General features: G+C 62.2%; 1 protein-coding gene across 1 annotated transcript in view; it reads right to left on the bottom strand.

Moving 5' to 3' along the window:
- Positions 1-296: 296 nt before the first annotated feature.
- Positions 297-13,202, bottom strand: part of SLC26A11 (solute carrier family 26 member 11) — a 17,530-nt gene continuing 4,624 nt past the window's right edge. The window contains exons 4-16 of the mRNA XM_077755252.1: positions 12,528-12,607; positions 11,606-11,748; positions 10,619-10,794; positions 10,167-10,239; positions 7,836-7,886; positions 6,285-6,345; positions 4,815-4,870; positions 4,600-4,740; positions 3,391-3,518; positions 2,867-2,966; positions 2,352-2,485; positions 1,872-1,944; positions 297-1,119 (exon numbers count right to left, since the gene is read on the bottom strand). Of these exons, the coding sequence (XP_077611378.1) occupies positions 1,028-1,119; positions 1,872-1,944; positions 2,352-2,485; positions 2,867-2,966; positions 3,391-3,518; positions 4,600-4,740; positions 4,815-4,870; positions 6,285-6,345; positions 7,836-7,886; positions 10,167-10,239; positions 10,619-10,794; positions 11,606-11,748; positions 12,528-12,607 (1,308 nt within the window). The 3' untranslated portion in view covers positions 297-1,027. The remainder of the gene's footprint in view (positions 1,120-1,871; positions 1,945-2,351; positions 2,486-2,866; positions 2,967-3,390; positions 3,519-4,599; positions 4,741-4,814; positions 4,871-6,284; positions 6,346-7,835; positions 7,887-10,166; positions 10,240-10,618; positions 10,795-11,605; positions 11,749-12,527; positions 12,608-13,202) is intronic.

Below are 13,202 nucleotides of genomic sequence, written 5' to 3'. Positions count from 1 at the left end.
GGCTACTCGAGGAAGGAAATGCAGACTCAGGGACAGGGCGCTGAGGGGCCTGGGAGGAGAAACATGAGGAGACCGGGGCCCGGGGCACCTGGCCAGAACGTGTCACCACCAGCGAGCCCCAGGGGGTCCGCCTGCACAGCGAGCTCTTTCTCCAAGAAGGTCCGGGAGCACGGCCTTCCTCGGCTCTGACGGCAGGGGTGGAAAGTGCGTGCACACGCGGGACAGGCAGAGTCCCCGTGCAGAGGCTCAGGGAGGCTGTTGTGACACACGCACAGAATAAAGTACGACGGAGCCACTGGGAGTCACAGATTCTATTTATTAACACGAGTCGTTCACAGCAAGGACTGCACGAAGGTACGGGTCACAGAGCACCGCGTGGGAGGGGACCCCGTCCGCGCCCGACCGTCACATACAACCCACGTGCTGACTACGGACAGACACGCACGCGGGCTGCGGGGACGGGGTCTGAGCTACCCCAGAGCGGACGGAGGAGACGGTTTCCGGCAGCTTTTACGAGAAGCGTTTACGATTTTTACAAAAACACCAAAGCCGTCACATTTTTAATTTAAAAAACAGCAACGACAAAATTATTTTTACCAAGACACTGTGAAGTCGTTCGGCACACCTCGGTTTTCTCCCCGACGACAATGTGGACGCCGCCACCGAGATTAGAACCACCTCCGACCTGCCCACACAACCTCCCCTGTAACCAGGAAGGTGATGGGGCACGAAGGCCCCTCCCCTGGACCGGGCGGAAGTCCCGCCCCTTCTTTCTCATGTGGTCGGTCATTCCGGAAGGCGGTCTTCACACCACTCTTCAGGAAAAGGTTCGTGCCCAGGGAGAAGGGAGGGAATCTTCAGTCACCCCAAATACAGGCACCTGTGGGTCCTGGTGTGTGGCTTCCTCCTTCTGGGGTCACCTGCTCAGCGCCCTCAGCCCGGCGTGCTCACAGGGAGGCGTCCGGCATCACAGCATCTAGAACTTTCTGCACACTCCCCAAGCATCAGACGCCCATCAGCGCCCCCATCAGGCCTTCAGCAGGGCCACCTTGTGTTCCGGAACAGAACCTTCGCTGATGTTGTAGGGCTGGGTCCCTGGCTCCTGCCTCAGGTACTTCTCTGCAGAAGAAACGAGGTTTGCAAGCACTAAGAAGGAGGAAGCAAGGAAGGGTCGCTTCACAGAATGGGCTCAAAGGCTGGCACCTCAGCCCAGTGCACAGGGAGCCGGGGTCCCCCTGGCCGGCACCTCCACCCCCAGGCAGGCTTCCCGCTACGTCCCTGATCGGAGCCTCCTCACTTCCCACGCCCTCAGAACCCTTCCCCCGTGCTGGGCGGCCCCCTGCCCGGGCCCAGCCACAGCTGTCCCATCCGCGTCCTGGGGGTCAGCTGTTTCCAGCCAACGACGCGGATGGGTCTCAGACGCCGCGCTGAGCCAAACAAATCAGACGAGGAAAGAGCCCTTATGAGCCCCTTTACGTCAAGTTCTCCAACAGGCAAAGCCTGCCAACGGTGGAAGAAATCAGAAAAGCGGCCAACTCTGGTGGCTGGGAGTCGTGGAGAGGGGCTGAGGGAACCTTCTGGAATGATAGAAGCGTTCCCCATCTCAAATGTGGACATCTGGCTGTATCCACCTGTCAGGCCTCAAGCTGCACGTTTAAGGTCTGTGTGTTCACTGAACGTAGACTGTGCCTTCATTCAAAACACGCCCCTAAAATAAATCCCCAGAACAAAACGGACCCCGACTCTGCGGCCCACGCTCCCCACCCCTGGACTTGTGCATCTGACCCTCCGATTCCAGGGTTTCTGTCCCGACCCCGCAGGCGGGGGGCACGTGGGGCGGACGCGGCTCTCGGAGGCTCCGCCGCACCCACCTGCCTCTTCCAGCGTGGAGAAGTGCTGGACGCCCTTCAGGTCGGCAGACAGCAGGACGCGGAGAACGGGCACCTGCGGGGCGGACAGACCTGAGCTCCGGGCGGGGCTGCTCCCGTCTCCGCACGCGGGCACACGCGGTCTGGAGCAGGGCCCCAGGCCCAGCGCCACCGGCCACGTCGCTGCCCCCCCGGAGTGTCCAGGGAGTTGCACCTTCACCTCCACTCGGGGAGACGGAGGGAAGAGACCGGGCCTCCCGGCTACGCTAGAAGAGGAACAGGTGTAAGTGGATGCTCTACGAGAGACGCAGAAGCGAGCTCTCCGGAAACGACGAGGAACGTGACGGGTGCGACAAAGCTCTGGAGCCAGGTGCCCGGGCCTGTGCCACCCTGGGCAGCTCACTCAGCCTCGCGGGGACGGGAGCAGCGCCGACCTCACAGGCAGGTTTGAGAGTGAGAAGGGCCGCCCGTCGCGACACCCACCTGCAGGCCGACGAAGGCGAGGGTGACGCCGTGCCTGTGGAAGTCCCCCAGGAGGTCCCCGAGCCCCAGCACCACGGTGTAGTCGATGCTGCAGACGTGGGTACAGTCCAGCACCGCGCAGCGCGGGGGCGACACTGTGGAAACAGTGGTCAGCGGGTCAGCGCCAGGGGGCACAGGGGGGCCGCGACGGGGAGGGTGGGGGCGGGGTCAGCAGGAGCCGAGACCACAGAAGGCGGCCGTCCAGGGACGGAGCAGCAGTTCCCTTTAGAGGACAGGCCCCTCCCCCTAAGTACTGACTCTGGGAAGCAAGGTTGCTCTTTAGGAACAAACGTTGGGTAACAGCCCCCCACCCCCCTGCAGAGAGATGGCGGGCACCCACCCGAGGCACCCTGAGACCCCCCGGCCCTGAGGGGATGAGCTCCCCGGCAGCCAAGGACGGGGCCCCGGAGTCTTGTGGGAGCAGACAGGGCACAGGGAAGGTGGCAGGCAGCCAGCGGGCACCACAGCCCACGCACCTTCCAGAGCCCGGCTCAGTATGGCCTCCCGGAGGGCTTCGATGGCCGGGAAGTGCAGGCCGCTGGCCGGCTGCAGGACCAGCACCGGGCCCTCGGACACCTGGGGACACAGCAGGGGGCAGCCAGCACGTCCCGGAGCCAAGTCCAGCCTGGCAGTTCCGAGAGGGCAGCCCCTCCAGCAGGAGGCCCCAACCCAGGCCGACAGAACAGAGCGGGGAGCACAGGCAGCGGGCCCTCACCCCTACCCTCGACTTCACATGCCGGGATGGGGGAGCACAGCCGGCGGGCCCTCACCCCTACCCTCGGCTTCACATGCCGGGATGGGGGAGCACAGCCGGTGGGCCCTCACCCCACCCGCGCCCTCACGAGCAGGACAGCTCTGTGGCTCTCGGCGGGAGGCTGACACCCATTCACCACGTGAATGGTCACTGGGTGGTGCCACGGGCCACGGTCGCACGGAAACAGTGCAGGCCCCCTGAGGGCGGCGGCAGAGCCCGGCGCGGGCGGGCCAGGCGGGCCGGTACCTGCATCTTGGGTCTGGCCACGGAGTGCAGGAGAAGCAGGGCGGAGAGCAGGGCCCCGGCCAGGATGCCGTACTGCACCTCCCAGAAGCACAGCAGGAAGGTCACGCTGAGGGGCAGCAGGTCCAGCCCTGGAGGGAGGGGTGCAACTGAGGGCGGCCCCTGCAGCAAGCCTGGCTCCGGCGAGCCCGAGCCCCAGAGGGACGGATACGGGCCGCGGGCCACGCCGGCTGGGACGTGCCAGGGGCAAGACAGCCGTCCCTGCCTGGCTGGGGGCCACGAAGACCTGACGGCCGGGCCCAGGACGCTGCCTTCTGGGAGGTGGTCAGCCGTGGGCGCTTGCCAGGGGCCTGAGGAAGGGACGCGGGGAGTCCTTGGGCAGCACACGCAGCTCCTCTGAGCCGCAGGAGGAAGGGTCCTGGGGCAGGAGGGAGGGCTTGGGGGTCAGCCTAGGATGCGACCCTGACACGTGTCACTGAGACGAGGCCCCGCCTCCCTGGGCCTCCGTCCGTGTGGGCGGAGACACCTGTGGGCCCACACAGGTGCCCCCGACGGCCACGCGTCCCAGGCTGTCCCAAGGATGGCGGCGGTGACACAGCAAAGAACTGGTGCGTGTGACGCGTGCTAAAGTCACCAATGACGCCCGGGGACAGACGGGAGGAAGCAGGTGAGCCCCGTAAATCCCTCTCCTGCTTCAACCAACAAAACAAACGCTTGAGCGCTTGTTCCGTCGAAGGCACCGGAGGCTCCAGGGAGCCCTGAGAGGGGCCGGGGCCGCGGGAGTCACCTTGAAGTCCCTTGTGTGTCCCCGGCTAGGCCAGGCTTGTGGCTGGGAAGGCAGAGGAGGAGAGGGAGGAGAGAGGGAAGAGGGAGGAGGGGGAGAGGGGAGAACAGGGGAGGAGGGACGGAAGGAGGGGAGAGGAGGGACAGAGAAGACAGAGGAGGAAAGGAGGGGAGGGGAGAGGGAGAGATGGAGAGAAAGGAGGGGGCAGAGGGGAGGGGAAGGAGGAGAAAGGAGGGATGAAGGGGAAGAGAGTAGGGGAGAGGAGGAGGGAAGAGACAGGGANGCCCGGTAGGTTGCAGACGCCCTCAGCACCGCATGGAGCAGGTCTGGGGCGCTCTCCGGCCTCCTGACCCACGGCCAGCAGGGTCCCGGAAGACGGTGGGGGAGAATCCAGGGCGCGTGCGTGTGACAGGCGAGGGCACACGTACTCTTGACACGCCAGAGCGTCCCGAAGACCCCGGTGTCGAACAGCGGGGCCACGGCCATGATGATGACGGCGGCCAGGGCGGACTTGGGGATGTAGTAGAACAGCGAGGTCAGGTAGTCCAGCGACAGCAGCACCAGCACTCCTGTGGGGGCGCAGGGCGTCACGGGGACCCCAGCCCCACCCGCCCGCACTCCCGGCTCAGTGGGGGGTGCTCACCTGTCACCAGGCCCCCCGCTGGGGTGCACACCCCCGACTGCGCGTTCACAGCCGTCCTGGAAGGAAACACGGACAGCCCCGTGGCTGAGGGGCCCTGGGCCAGGAAGGGGACTTCAGGGCCCTGTGGACACGGGCACCTAAGTGGGGACGCGGAGGGGCAGCCGACCCCGCAGCGGGGGAGGGGGATAACCGCGCCAGCCTGTGGCATTGTCACGGCAGCGCAGCCAGAACCGTCACTTGTGTTCACAGCTACGCGGACGTGCCGGTGACATCGAGCGGGGGGACGTCCCTCTCGGCACACGCATCACCTACATGCGCGCGGGAACAGAAAGAGGCCTGGAGAGAGACGCCGCGTGCAGACAGCGAGCCTCCTCCTGGAAGGGGGACAGGAAGGTAACCTCGCGGCTTCCCTTTCCCTGTTGCCTGTTTGGAAAGCTGGGTTCAGACCCGCATCCCAGGAAAAGGCTCCTCTGCCCAGGGACTCGTCCGGGACCCACATTTCCCTCTGCCACCGCGAGGGCCACAAAGGAAGGGCCCCCTGACTTCGGCTCTCGATCACCCGACGGCGACCTGTGCCCACCCTCGGGATACGGCAGTCGGTCGCTCACGGCCAGGGAAAGCCTGCGTCCTCCTCCCCTTTGCGGCGCCGGGCAGGGGCTTCACTCCTCAAACACTCACTGGCTTCTCCGGTGCCCACCACACGCAAGGCACTGTGCCAGGCGGGGGCACAAAACCTGTGACCTTGAGGGACAGGTCACGTCACAGGAGGGAGTGGGAAGACGGACTGAGTGAACACGGAGGTTTTATCTCACAAACAGCCCAGGGCCTGCAGGCTGCCCGCTTCGTTCCACGCGCTCATTCACCCGCCAGTAGCTGACTCGGCCCCACGTGACTCCTGTTTGTGGGGGAGCATGCGGACTGTGCCCTGTGGCACCCCTTGGTTTAGGGGTGTCGCAAGGTCCAGTACTCAGACGGGGCCAGGCCAGCCGTGCTGGGGCTGTGGGCGCTGCTGACCGACGCCCCCACTTCTTCCAGCACAGGTCACTCTCTGCCCTGCCCCCCACCCCCGCCTTGCAGGGTCCCTCGGCGACAGCACACGAGGAGGCTGTGACCCGCGCCCCATTTCTCCACGCACAGCGTGATGCTTCCCATCCCTTTTAGGAACGCGCCCTGGGAGATGCGGGATGCGGGAATGTCTGGGGGGTAAACCGCAATCAGGGAAACCCAGCGATCAGGGAAACCCAGGTGAGATGGTGCAGGGTGGTAGTCGCCCCCAGTCCTGCCCCCCACGGACACCGCTGATCTAGGGATGCGGCTGCCACAGGCCAACTTCTGCCCCAGAAGAGAACACAGTGGCATCGAGATGTGGGCAGGGGCCCGACAGGCTCTTCGAGCGCATTGTGGACCCTCTGGCCTGGGCTGGGGCCTTCCCCACCCAAGGCACAGAGAAGGAAGGGCGTGGTCACTCACCGCCCAAAGCTGCCTGTGACCGGGTAGGAGGAGACGAAGGAGCCCAGCACGTTGGTCAGGCCTGGGGAGAAAACGGAAGGAAGAGGTTCATCCAAGAGCGAGAGGGATACCAAACAGACGGAAGGGATCACCCGAGGTGTCCTACGTCCGTGTCTCTGTGTCTGTCACAGGAAGGAAACACAAATCACGACCTTTGCCAAGTTCACTGAGGTTGACCCTAACTTTAAAATAAATCTGGCCCCGGCCTTACCCTGGTGAACTGAACACACCTTTTCTAATGGGCCCAGAGGCCCACGTGCCCAGAGGTCAGCTGCCCACCTCCTCCGTCAAATCCACAATCCTTTCGTGAGATGACCAGCTGGGGCACAAGGTCATGGCTGGTAAGTGCTCCAGCCCTGTGACACTGACCCACCCACACCTGAGACACGGGCTGGGACCTACAAACGGAGGTAAGTCATCAGCGCACGTGTATATCACCCACGTGGCGAGCCCCAGGACCTGCACAGACACCACAATCCGGCACAGTCCACAAGGCCATGCTGGGCTCACAAGTTCAAGTGCCTGCCTGTGACACCGCTCAGGGTGGAGCCCACTCAGAACCAGGCCCTCCTGGCTCCCACAGCCGGCGCACGCCCTGAGGGCAGGGCCAGGCATCAATGGACGTGGCAAAGGCAGTGCACTGACTGCACGTGGTCACGCTCCTTCCCGTGGCCCCTTGAGTCTCAGGCCAGAGACATGACCGCGTGGTGTGGGCGTTCCACGGTGCCATCCACCATGAGCTTGAGAGGGGTCTCCCAAAGTCCCCGTGACCCATCCTGGAGCCCCCACACCACGTGTGGTCAGGAAACTCAGTGGCTCAAGCCCAAAATGCTGCTGCGAAGTGAAGCAGCACTGGTGGGAGAGGGCGTGGGGGGTTCCCGTGGACCCCCTGGTAGACCCCCTGGGAAGGCACCTACTGGTGCTGCCCAGTCAGACCCGTGCCCGCCTCACAAGGGGCAGGAAGGAAAGACAGACAAGCCTGAGGTCCACAAATTAAAAACAGTCATGTAACTAAATTTAAGATTCGTGCCATGCCCTCAGAATGAATCATCAAGGAGGCCAGATTCGTGGAGACAAAACAAAAATCCAGAACACCTGGCACGGACCCATCCAATAGCGGGGTCTAGCCAGGTGTTCACTGATCTACCTGCCCAGCCTGCAGGGTGGTCACGGGTGGGGGCAGATAGGGTCCTGGAGCTCTACCTGCCCATGCTCCTCCGCGATCTGACCCCAGAGGGGAACATTCCTGGCATTCCTTGACCCAGAGTGAGGCGGCTACAGACCTCAGGGTCTGGTACACAGCAAGCATTCAATAAGTGTCAGTCAGAACGGACACCAGAGGCCAGCTGCCTACTCCGTGTGACCACACACAGAACCGTCTGGGGACTGGCCCGACTCTGGGCCACCTCTGCTGTGTGTTCCTCCCCACGACAGTCACCACGGTCTGCGCAGCCCAAGTGAGATGCACAGATGCACACTCAGGGCTCGGGAGGGCCGCCGCGGGGGTCTTACCGATGGCCAGCAGCTCCTGGTTGGCGTCGATGCGGTAATTATTCTGAGAAGCTACAGAGAGAGAATAAAAACACAGTCACTACATACACGACGCCACTGAGTCAACGTCCGTCAGATAAAAACCTAGATCATAAACATCTACCCACCGCATCACCTGTGTTATGTAAACGTAAGCGTGTAAACACGTATATAAAACGTGTGCAAACACACACGCGTAGGTGTCTGCATGTGTCTCACAAGACAGAGCAGAGACGGACGGGAAAGTGCAAACAGCAGCTAACCAGGTGGCGTACGAGTCTCCACTTCCTGCGTTTCGTATGACAACACATGCTGTTCTACGAGAAGGGGCAATTCTGAAGCTAAAACCTCTCTGATCACGAGTGAGGGGCACAGGGAGGGAGGGCGCGGACGAGGCGCTCACCCCCAGGTAAGCCAGCGGGCACCGGGGGTACAAGCAGCCCCGGGTCCGAGGTGGCGGCCGGCACGCATTTCCGTGAAGGGCCAGCTGGGAACGTTTCAGGCTCTGCCGGCCACGCTGTCAGAACGACCCAGCACGTGTCACAGCCGGAAGCTGCGTGGGAACTCGCATCATGCGGGCATGACCGCGTCCAGGAGCGCCTTTTCTTACATGAACACCGAGATCATGAATTTCACGTGCTTTTCATGTGTCACGAAATCCTAATCTTTAGAATTTTCAGACACTTAAGAACGGAACAGCCACTCTCAGGCCACGCGTAGCAGCGTGGGTTCTCCAAGCCCATTTCAGGAATGACAAGCGTTCCGGTCAGGACAGGACATCAGCTCACTTCGAAAGAAAAGTTTTGTTTTTTAAATTTTTTTAATGTTTATTTTTGAGAAAGAGAGAGGGAGAGAAGGAGCAGGGGAATTCGAAGCAGCTGTCAGCACAGAGTCTGACATGGGGCTCGAACTCACAAACCATGAGATCATGGCCTGAACCAAAGACAGACGCTTAACCAACTGGGCCCCCCAGGTGCCCCAGAAAACAAAGTTTTAAAGTGAGGCAAGAGGCATAAATTCCATGAGATGCAGACTCCAAAATGCCCCCAAACCTCCCCCATGCCAGAGAAAGGTAATCAGGAAAACAAGGGCCGTACAAGCAAGATCTGATCAGAACGTGGCCTCAAACAGCCACTGGCCTTTGGAAGAGTGTTTGGCAAGACCCTCCTGGGAAGAAGGGTGGGGCTGCTGTCACTCAGGATGAGGAAACGACATCCCCGGACACCCAGAGCCGATCTACGGAGTTACAGCGGCGCACGCGCCGTTACCGGGTTTCATCTTTAGAACCAACCTACACCCCGGCGCGAGAGCCTAACGTCACAGAACGACATGAAAACGCCGTCCACACGGACAACACAAAGCTGGACGTCCCGAAGGGAGGGGACAGGATAAGGACCAGCAGCCTCAGCTCAGAGGGAGGAACGAGAGGGAGATTTAAGTAGATTAAGGTTTCTGGGCCTCCCTGGGGGCAAGGAGGGGACAGGCCAGCTCTGCTCAGCCAACTGGAAGGAGCACATTGTTAACATTTTTTCTTTAAATTGTTTTTACTTATTTATTTATTTTTTAGAGAGCCAGTGAGCATGAGCAGGGAGGGGCAGAGGAAGAGGGAGTGAGCCTGAGCAGGGAGAAGGAGGGAGAGACAGATGGGGAGGGAGAGAGAAAGGAGAGAGAGGGAGAGAATCTTAAGCAAGCTCCACGCTGAGCAAAGAGCCTGACACGGGGCTCAAACCCACAACCATGAGATCATAACCTGAGCTGAACACAAGTGACAGGCACTCAACTGACTGAGCCACCCAGGCGCCCGACGCTGTTAAACTTTTAGGAGTTTTGGGAATTTGCCATCAAACACAAGCATTACTATCTATTATGTGAAAATGTTCAATCAAATTATACTAAAAATAAAAATATACTTAAAACTCCTCCCTTCCTGATTTTCCTAGAATGAGGTCAGGTCACTGCAAACACAAGGTGGGGGCGTGGCTACCACACATCTCATCACTAGAGACAAACTCCCAGTTCTGCTGGGAGCCAGCTGGGTGGGGAACGCTTCTGCCAAAGAAAAGGCAAAGGCAAAATGCAGGGCCTTCTCTCTCTGGAGAGCAGGCTCCCAGGCGTTAGCAGCCACCCCTGGATGAGGTGTTTCATTGCGAATCCACTTTCACTACAAACTTGCTGCTTAAAGCACAAACATGTACCACGTGGATAAAAATTCAAGCTGCAAAAAATCAAAGCAGAGAACAGAAAGCCCAAGGGCAGGCAAGCGAGTCAGGCTCTGGGGCAGCACCCGGGAGGCATGGGCGGCGGACACCTTACCGAAGGACTTGGCCACGGCGATGCTCTCCAGGAGACCCATCAGGGGCACCACGGCCAGCCCAGCCCCCATGTCCTGAGAGAGGAGAGAGGGGCCGTAAGTGACCCTCGGTCTGAGGAAGGAGCGCAGGGTCTGAGCGGGCAGTGACCCGTCCTTCAGCGGTGGGGCCGTGAGCTCACACAGGCAGGAAGGCAACTCCGTACAGCACGTGCACAGAGCAGGACGCGCCTCTGGGCTCAGGGCAGGAAAATGAAGGTGGCGTTCTCTGAGCTTGTGCCCGATCTGGAACTCCTGCACGTCCGTCCCTGCACCCAGAGGCGCTCTGCCCTGAGGACTCAGGGGCCCCGGCTGGGCTCGGAGCTCCTTGTTATGAAGCAAACGCATCAGGGCTCAGACCCAGGCCCGAGGCCGCCGCGGCTCAGCCCAGCAGGCCTGGGTCCCCATCTCCACCCACCTGCACCAGCTCGCTGAAGGGAACGGTCCCGTTGGCCGTGGTCACCGAGAAGGGCGGGAGGCGGACTGGAGGGAGCCCCTCGGCCGTCTGCCCGGTTAGAACGAAGGGCTGGTATCCCGTCACCTCGAAGGAGTACGCAACCAGGGCGGCGAAGGAGACCACCAGCGCATTGCGAGCTAGGATAGAACAGGACCTGTCGGTGACACCTGGCTCCTCTGAGCAATGGGGGTGGCTGCATCCCACCCCAGCCACGACCCCAGCCACGACCCCAGACGCTCCCGCCTGGGAAGCAGCACGGGCACCAGCGGCCGGGGTACGGGCACCAGCAAACGCTAGGTGGCAGGTCAGGTGAACGGTGACATGCAGGGCCCTCAAGTGTCACCTACCGGGTCACCCTGGGCCTCACCCCTCAGGCCTTGCCTGGGCTGTGCTGGCTGCTTAAATGGGGGCGCTACCTCTTCCCGGAATATGAGCCCCATTGTCCAGCCAGCTAAAAAGCCTGTGCCACATTGCTACGCTGACGCTGCTGTCTTAACTACAATCACTCCAGCCGTCTAGAACCTTCCACGGCACAGGAAGGGCCCAGGGCTCTGTGACCCACTGTGTGACGGCAACCAGGCCCACAGCCGCACGCCTCGGACAGAGCCAGGTGGTCTATCAGCATTTCTCCCCCGGGGCCTGGCAGGCTTCCCGGCCGCGGCATCGCTGTCATTTTGGACCAGATCACTCTTTGCCACAGGAGGCTGTGCACGGCAGACATTCGGGGCCACCCTGGCCTCTCCCCACCCAGGTCTCCAGAACTTGCCAAACCTCCCGGGGTGGGGGGCAGGGTCGAAATCACCCTTGGTTCACATCTCTTGCTACGAAAAGGTGCTCTCCGCCCTGACTGCCAATCAGAGCTACCCTGGGTTTAATATCCCGGTGCCCAAGTCACGCCCAGACCAGAGACAGGAGGATCCCCCCCGCCGTGTGCAGGACACCCCTCACCTGTTGTGGCCGTCCAGACCAGCCCGTGGCTGAGCCGCACGCCCGGGGGCATCTCGGGATGGACGGGGGGCACGTGGTCCCGCATCAGCTTCAGCACCAGCAGCAGCACCATGCAGACCAGCCCCAGCACGGCGTCGCCCACCCTGTAGACAGACACTGGTCACGCCCGGCCTGGGCGCCCAACTCCCCCAGCGGGTGCCCCTTCGGCGGGAGACTCTCCTCTCTCGACTGTTCTTCCCACTGTCTGCTAAGACACATGCTTCTCTGTTCTATTTCAAAAGTTTATTTAAGTTAGTGACCACACAGGTCAGCGCAGGCCTGAGAGCGGAGGTCAGGGTCCCGGGGCAGTGGGGTGCGGGCTCACGGTTTCAGTCACAGTCACGAAGCTCTGTGGGCCTTGACTGTTGCTGAAAGTTCTCCGCCGGGAAGAACTGCCTAAGGAGATCTGACCTATTGGTGTTCTTACCCTGCCTTCCCTCTGGGGGAGGCCCTTCATCTGAAGAAACCCTAGGACCCTCGGGCACCTGCACCCCCTGACCCGTCCCTCGGGCACCCACGCCCCAGCCCCCCCAGCCTTCGGGCACCCGCACCCCCGCCGCTCGTCCCTCGGGCGCCCGCACGTTCCTCGCTCCCCCATGGCCCGCGTTCTCCTCGCTGAACACAAACTGCTGCTCTTCCTCTGCGCGGGGCCCTCCCACTCCTAACCACCCAAGGCTCCGCGCAGGGGCCCGCGGGCCGGCTCTCGGGTCAGTGGGCGCACCGACTCCCCGAGGGCCCCGCCGGACGCTGCTGCCTGAGCAGGTCTGCGCACAGCTGCGAGTCTGCATCCCTGACCAGCTGCCCCGNATGGGTTTGGGGGGGGGGGGGGGGGGGGGGGGGGAGGGGAGAGGGCTTCCGGACACGGGGCAGGACCGTCAGGTACCTGGTGTCCCCGATGCTGCGGAAGGTGTGATACACCTGCAGGAAAAACTGCCTGGGGGTTCCCTGCAGACCCAGCAGGTTCTGTGCAGACAGACACGCAGGTTAGACAGCCCTCCCGCAGCACCCCGGCGCTGTACACCCAGAGCCCGCCCGCCAGGGCCCTGCTGGGGGCGCACCCCAAGGCCCTCTGTGGACCACGCGCCCGCTCCCACAGCCCCCGCGGCAGATCTGCACTGTCCGTGGGGGAAGGAGATCAATGACACGTCTTGGTGAACAATTCTCCCTCGTGAGGAAAACCAGTNCAGAAGCCCGCCCGCCCGCCGGGCAACACCTCCTGCCACAGGGAAAACCAGGTGGCGAGGGGCTCCTGGGAAGGGAGGGTGGGGTCCTTGGAGAAGAGAAGGGCCTCTACCCTGCGTTTAAGTTCTGTATCCACTTTAGACAAGATGGGGAGGGCTAGCGAGGAGGTTGAGGCCCAGACTCCCCGGTCAGGCTGCAAGGATCCCAAAACCTGCTGCACACAGCTCCACATGGGGGCAGTCACTGGGGTGCAGACACACGGGTTCGGGGACCTCGGGGGCTCCTCCCAGGGTAGGTTCAGGAGGACCCCACTCCCGCCCCCGCTCCCCAGCCTAGGGCTCTTAAATGACTATCATAACCTGCGTAAGGTGTTAAA

The sequence above is a fragment of the Crocuta crocuta genome, unplaced genomic scaffold (genome assembly GCF_008692635.1).
Source record: "Crocuta crocuta isolate KB4526 unplaced genomic scaffold, BGI_CrCroc_1.0 scaffold50, whole genome shotgun sequence".
NCBI classification, from domain to species: domain Eukaryota; kingdom Metazoa; phylum Chordata; class Mammalia; order Carnivora; family Hyaenidae; genus Crocuta; species Crocuta crocuta.
This window is presented reverse-complemented; position numbering and strand designations above follow the sequence as displayed.